At 36.7% G+C, this 7,096-nt stretch overlaps 1 protein-coding gene across 1 annotated transcript; it reads right to left on the bottom strand.

The window, feature by feature from the left end:
* Positions 1-930: 930 nt before the first annotated feature.
* On the bottom strand, positions 931-3,905 carry LOC134791557 (lipase 1-like). Its single transcript, XM_063762605.1, has 5 exons — positions 3,854-3,905; positions 2,843-3,089; positions 2,226-2,715; positions 1,903-2,055; positions 931-1,340 (listed from the first exon to the last, which is right to left on the bottom strand). Exons 1-5 carry the CDS (start codon positions 3,903-3,905, stop codon positions 954-956), a joined length of 1,329 nt encoding a protein of 442 aa, XP_063618675.1. The 3' UTR covers positions 931-953.
* Positions 3,906-7,096: the final 3,191 nt, after the last annotated feature.

The following is a 7,096-nucleotide window of genomic DNA, read 5'->3' as shown; positions in this document are numbered from 1 at the left end:
ATTGTATTGTATTGTATTGTATTAAAATCAAAAGTGCTCCCACCTCCAAAGAAAAAGGATAAGCCTGCAGGTATATTCGAAAATAAAAAAGCGCAATATAATAAAATCAATGAAAAATATAATACCATCCAATATAATGAAATTTTGGTACGAATTACCTGTATCCAGCGCATAGTTTCATGTCATCAAAAACATAGAAAATGATTTATTTTCTTTAAATTTAAGTTACAATTTCTATCTTTGACTATTAAATATATTATTACAATATACCAATATGTTTTTTGTATGCAATTCTTATTCATTTGCAGCCAAAATATATACACTTACTTTTGTAGGGAGCTTTATATACCGACGCTAAGGGAAACAGCGACAACTAAGAAATAAAACCTAATAATACGTAGCGTAATAGCGGTATCTCAAATAAACGACAAAAAAATAATATTTTTATGATAACAACCCTATATATGATAAAAAAGACACATGATTATATGAAAATTCTGTCGCAGTTAAAATTAACTCACCCTATGGTGACGCGAAATCAATTTTCACGTTTTCTCAAATATCTCGAAATGTCTAAAAATTAGTTACCGCCAATTGCTTTAAGAGGGCAGAGTTCAGAATGTCGTAATGTTTGACAAGTATTGACTTTTTTATTTTTTCTAGTAAAAGTAATCATACGCATTTGTCATAACCTGCCAGTTCAACAATTCGAATAGGACGTCGGAATTAGAGTCTGTTCGGAAAGAGAAGTCCTGGAATATATTAGGCCGCATACATTCCAACATTCCTATATAAGTAGACTCTTCTCTTTCCGCACAGACTCTAAATGTGCCCAATGAATGTTAAAAAATATACCTGTGTCAGTATGTAAATATGTAGGAATGTGTTACAAAAAATATATTTTGCTTTTTATTTTAATTAACAAAAACACAATTAAAAACTAGAAAAAACGTTTATTGTAAACTCTCCGCCTCCCTCATCATTTGAAGAGCCGTCTCATACACTTGCTCCCTAGCATCCATACCCCAAATAAACTCTATATGAGTGAAGCCAGCCCTCGGCACTTGAATGGCCCTTGCATTCGGCAGCAGCTCTTCTAGCAGCATAACGTCCCTATAGTCAGCCTCTAAATCACTGAGAGCATAGTGCAAGTACGATCTAGCGGTTATTAGATTCAAGTTGAACGGGGGAGGGTCTATCCTGCCGTAGGTGATCAGGTTCTGGATGTAACCATAGTGGAAACGGCTGAAAGTGCCGAATCTGATGTTTTGGCCGTAATGCGTGAGTTGACGTATTGATGAGCCAGACGGGGCGTGGCCAAGGAATGCTGGGAACATCGTCTGAAATTTAATTAAAATAGTTTAGTTTACAAAGTTCATAGGTACTTTTTTCAAGTGTACCATCCAACCTTCTGTAAAGGGGCCCATAGATTACTAGTTCGCCGGACGATATCAGCCTGTCAGTTGTTCGGAACTGTCATCTTTTGCGTTTAACTGACAGGCTGATATCGTCAGGCGAAATGGTAATCTGTGGGCCCCTGGTTCGAGACTATCTTTTTATTCTATTATTTATAAGTATAACTGCTTTGCTCCATTTTTACCTATTTTCTAGCAATGTCATATTTTCGCATAAGTAAAACTTAAGTAAAAACCTATATGATTAAACTTGTATGTATGACCGTGAATCATCATCATCCTCGCGTTGTCCCGGCATTTTGCGACGGCTGATGGGAGCCTGGGGTCCGCTTGACAACTAATCCCAAGATTTTGCGTAGGCACTAGTTTTACGAAAGCGACTGCCATCTGACCTTCCAACCCAAAGGGTAAACTAGGCTTACCCTCTGACTTAATTAGGCTTTATGTATGGCCGTGATTCGTGATACCATATTTTTAGTTCACTCACCGTGTTGAAAATCCCATCATTCCGGTCGTATTGGACGAGCAGCTTGCAGAGCGTTTGTGTGAAGAGCCCGTCACGGCACACTTGCATGAGCAGTGGCGTGAGCGCGTCGTTCCTGCCCAAGATTTCGTGGATGCCTAGCTGACCAGCGAGTGACTGCCGAAAACCGTAAATTTTAAGATAATTGGTCATCGATTAGCTTTACAATTCATCGAATTTTACATACTTAACACTTTTGAAAACCTGAAAATTTATGGGTAAAACTTGGCAAGTAAATTGCTACTTCAAAATTCGACTTTGGTCAACAATAACTACTACCTACCTACCTGTGTACCTACAATTCGGCAATGGCTGCAATGACTTCGATGAAATTTCAAAGTCTTATTAAATTGTGTTTCAGAAGTATACAATTTAAATCCACTTACTTCTAAAACCCTTTCAAACGGAGCAACGTTAAGAAAGACCGGATTCCTATTATTGTGAAAGAAAGCTGCAGGAGCTAAACCTTGGAAGGAGATGATCTTCTCATTATATTCAGGTCTCATCGACATGCCGACTAAGAATGAAGTCGCTCCTTGGGAATGACCAATGAAGTGAAACTTCTCTTGTCCCGTGACCTCTAAGATGTAGTCGATGTATGCTGGAAGGTCGAATCGGCCAATTTCTTCCCAACTGAACGCCCAGAAGGAGGGGTCCCCTCGCCTGTTAGGGTCCAAAGTCGTGTGATTTCTGGAGTGGAAGTTGCCACGAGAGTTTAGAAGCCACACGTCGTAACCTTCTTCGGCAAGCATGTAAGCTGGAAGAGATATTTTGATCTATTAACTGCTGTCTTTATATACGGGTCATTAATTGAGCTTTTCAATGTTTTCGATGTCATGTAATTGTTTTTTTTTTCACCCATGTCTTAATTATTTTCTAATACTTAAGCTAAAATTGCATGTACTTACATAAAGCATGACCAGGTCCCAACAGCACAAAGTCAGCACAAGAAGAGAGGAGCCCGTGCAATATCAGGACCACTGGCTTGGAGCCTGGCTGGTTGTTCTGATCCCTCCCATGGGGGATACGGACGGCTCCCAGGATATATCCATCTTCCGTCACTACATGGTGGGATTCGTAGGGGTACTGGTATTTTCTGATCACACTTTCCTGCAATAAAACGTGCAAATACAATTTAAATTCAATTATACCTAAGTAAAAAAATTCAAAATAATTGTTTAGGCGATGCTTACCTCGAACTCGGATAAATCCAACTGTCAGATTTCGGGATTTTAATATGAAGAAAAAGTAATAGGATACATATTTCCTAAGAGGGTGGATTTATCTGAGTTTGAAGTTAAGAGGCTCATATTTAGAGCACCATCCACAAACTACATGGGTAATCTCCTGGTATTTCGGATGCCAATATTTGCTTTAAAACAATAACAGAAAGGAGAAATCATAGCTAAGGCAGACGGCAGATGACAGTTTGTTGGGATAACCAATTTTAATTATAACTAGCGACCCGCCCCGGCTTCGCACGGGTTAACAAATTATACACCTAAACCTTCCACTCTATTGATAGGTGAAAACCGCATGAAAATCCGTTCCGTGGTTTTTGAGTTTATCGCGAACAAACATACAAACACAAAATTTAAGATCCTAAGTCAATGTGAAGTTGCATGTCTGTTTAACCATATACAATAGCTGCATAGATACTTGGCCCCCTGCAAACAAGATTATATGCAGGGGGGTCAGTTATCTCTACAACTACGATAGCGTTATCTTACGTAAAACACAAGGAATTAGGTACATAACTCAATCTATTTAAGTCCTTAGCCCTATTATTGTTCAAGCACATGACCATCAACACATACCAAATCAAGCCTGCCGTCTTCAAAAACATCGGAAGAATATCTCCCGCCTTCCGGACTCCTTTCCAGTTTGTCCACCAAATCAGCATGTGGCGACCGACCTGCCGTCACCGCCGCCAGGAGAACTGCGAAGACCAGCAAACTATGACACATTGTGACCAACTGCGGTGCTATCACCAAATCACTTCGTATACCTAAGCATGGAGCTAAAGACAAACTGCCATGATTTGAATCTTGTTGAAACGAAAATTGGAAAATGTACTTTATTTTCAATCATTAAGGTTGATATTTAAAGATAAAAATAGATACTAGAAGTAGAATTTTGATACGCTATCTTTGATTAATTGATGGTTGGTAATTAATTATATGTATGAACATACCTACATCTTTGACTGTGACAGAATTTGTTTATCGACTAAGTACTTAGTTTACGCGCTGATTTTATTTGCTAGTCATTCGACCACGAGCTGTTATATTAATCTGTGATAAAATTGATAATAGTTGATTTGTCTTGTTTACCTTCCTTATTTAGTCATAATCACAATGAGTGGAATATAATCGGTAATAAGTAATTTTATTTTATATATACTTTAATTTAAATGCCGGTAAGGATGTTAAAATTGTAAGTATTGTGACCAATGTATGCTTTGTCATAGGTACTTAATTTAAAATTGCATGATCAGCCGTAATGTCTTATCGCTTAATCGCTTATATTCAGCACCAGATTTCTTTCATATTTTCGTACTAATAATTTATCGGGCTACATTGTATTTTTTTTTTGTTCAGTTGTAACTGAAACAGATGCAACAAACGAAGAACAAACGCCATAGTCATATAAAATTACATTATATTGTTCATATTCTTAATGTCCCATCAGAATAGTCACGTTTCCGCCATTACATACCTAGACAATCATCAATGGGACGAGCAGATCATGCAAATGTCATTAAAACACAATGTGTAGTTAATATTAATAGTAGAGTGTATAGAGGCGGATTGTCAAAGTAAATTATGTAGCCGCTGTAAATTTACTGCCAGATCGACAGAAGATTAAAACTGTTAGAACGTCATTTGACTTTGATCCTTATTCTTTCACTGATATGTGTTAACTTGTTAAATATTAATATTAACGCCATCTACTCGACACTAGGCCAAAGGTATGGTGCAATCTATTCGAGCGATGGCGCCATAACCTTCAGCCAACTCTCGAGTAGATGGCGTTAATATTAATATGTAACAAGTTAATACATATCAGTGAAAGAATAATGATCAAAGTCAAATGCCGTTCTAACAGTTTTAATCTTCTGTCGAAAGATGGCAGTAAATGTACTGTAGGCACATAATTTACCAGGACAGTAACTGTCTATTTCAAATTCTCTTTGATATAAGTGTATCATAACATAGTGAAGGTCTACGCGACCCCTAAAACAATTAACATGGCATTAATGAAGGGGTAGCCGTGAAGTTTTGAGCCAGATTGTAGCTAAATTACAATATTATTGAAACTCAGTGTTTGCAGCCGTGGAATGGGAATAATTTCGCTTATAATGCAAATGATCTGGAATTAGTTAAAAGTTCCACTAGTCGCCTGGGTTAGTCTTAAATCAACCTTTGAATAATTTTAACGGCCTCCGTAGCCTAGTCTTGACTGCCTTCGAATCCCGGTAAGGGCATTAATTTGTGTGTTCATCACAAATATTTGTGCCTTAGGTATGGAGGTTTTAAATACTTATAATTATGTACCTATATATTATATACAGTGTGGAAAGATAAGTTGGGCCCTGGAGGGAAACTACCTTAAATCCTTAAGGTGGCTCATTTTACTTAAAGGAGACATTCCTTTATTTTAAAAAAGGAACCCGACTTATCTTTCCACACTGTATATCGTCGTCTAGTACCCCCAACACAAGCCTTATTGAGCTTACGGTGGGACTAGTTCGATTTGTGTAAGATTGTCCCATAATATTTATTTATTTATTTGAATGAAACTCTTAAATTGTAAGATTATTGTTCATTTTGTACTTTAATGCCATGAGAATAATGTATAATCATGCTGAGAACTTCATATAATTATCTCTGTTCATATCTGATAACTTACATGTTTCATTATCATTTTGTTCTCTATATTTATGAGGCACATTTTTTTCCAAATAATAAAATGTGGTGTCAGCAAAAGACATATTTTTTTTACAGGTCAACTTAACCCCAAACTAAGCAAAGCTTGTACTCCTACTACTACTGCCTACTAGGCGATGATATAAGTAGGTACATACCTAGGCCAGACTAATCGTCGAATTTTATATTGAATAACAAAAATTTAATGATAGTTTGGACAAATCGCTGAACCTAAGACGCGTCGTGTTGTTCAGGATTCAGCTTGCCTTCTGATTATATATATGACTGTCGTTTCCCTAGACTCCCTAGAGAGTTAAAATCTTATCTGCCTCTCGCATGGAACCCAGAAAAATGCCATCTACAATTACCCGTAGCTTTCATCGGTCTGACCCAAAAATTTTAGAAGTCGATTTAGGAATGTTCCAAACAGTTTAACTGAGTAGCATGCCATCTAGTTTTCATGGACTGAAACAATGCCGGCTGCCGAACGTTCCTCGTTGAATATAGATTTGCTTTGGAACATTCTAGACCTAGGAACAAACGTAAAGTTTGCGGTGCTGGAGGAATTTCTAACATTACCTAGGTACCAGGTGGTTGACATTTAGATATTTTCAATCCTAAAACGTGTGAAAATATAAATTAATTGAATTTTGTATTTTTCATTTTAAAGTTTGTTAAGATGTTGTTTTTTTAACATATAATTGCTTGGTTTAGGTTAGGAAGAAGTCACTTTTTTTTGTTCACCTCTCAGGCAAAAAAACAACAAAATGATGGAAAATAATTTATTTTTAAGTACTTTTGTAATATTTATAATCATTCCTATAATTACTGACGCAGCAACATAGGAACGTTCTTACATTCAGTTCAGACTCCTGAACTGACTGACACATTGCTTACAATTTATATTTGTAACATTGCGGCACGAAAAGATCAGGCAACCGAACCACATACCTGACTACCACCAGCTGACGTTTACTCCACCACGGACTTATAATCAGCGGACTCTTTTAATTTAGTATTAGGTTAGGCACAAGATATTTACTAAAAATAACTATTACCAAAAAGAATAGATAGTATAGAGGGGTACTGTCATTGTAAATTTTGTAGTCACTGTAAATTTACTGCCATCTATCGACACACGACTAAAACTCAAAATGAAAACGTATAAAGTTATCAAAAAATGTATATATATGGATAAATGATTTTATTATTTTTATATCATTTTGATC

Source organism: Cydia splendana, chromosome 6, assembly GCF_910591565.1.
Source record: "Cydia splendana chromosome 6, ilCydSple1.2, whole genome shotgun sequence".
Taxonomy (NCBI): domain Eukaryota; kingdom Metazoa; phylum Arthropoda; class Insecta; order Lepidoptera; family Tortricidae; genus Cydia; species Cydia splendana.
Note: the sequence above shows the minus strand (reverse complement) of the source record. Positions and strands in the feature narration are given on the sequence as shown.

Bases quoted from the DNA above. Each gene is read 5' to 3' on its own strand.
- LOC134791557 (XM_063762605.1), bottom strand. From the start codon at position 3,905: ATGTGTCATAGTTTGCTGGTCTTCGCAGTTCTCCTGGCGGCGGTGACG. The intron at 3,090-3,853 runs GTCGGTCGCCAC...TTTTTTACTTAG, and splicing joins CCTGGCGGCGGTGACGGCAG to GTATAATTGAATTTAAATTG. The intron at 2,716-2,842 runs GTACATGCAATT...CAGCAGTTAATA, and splicing joins CCTGGTCATGCTTTATGTAA to GATCAAAATATCTCTTCCAG.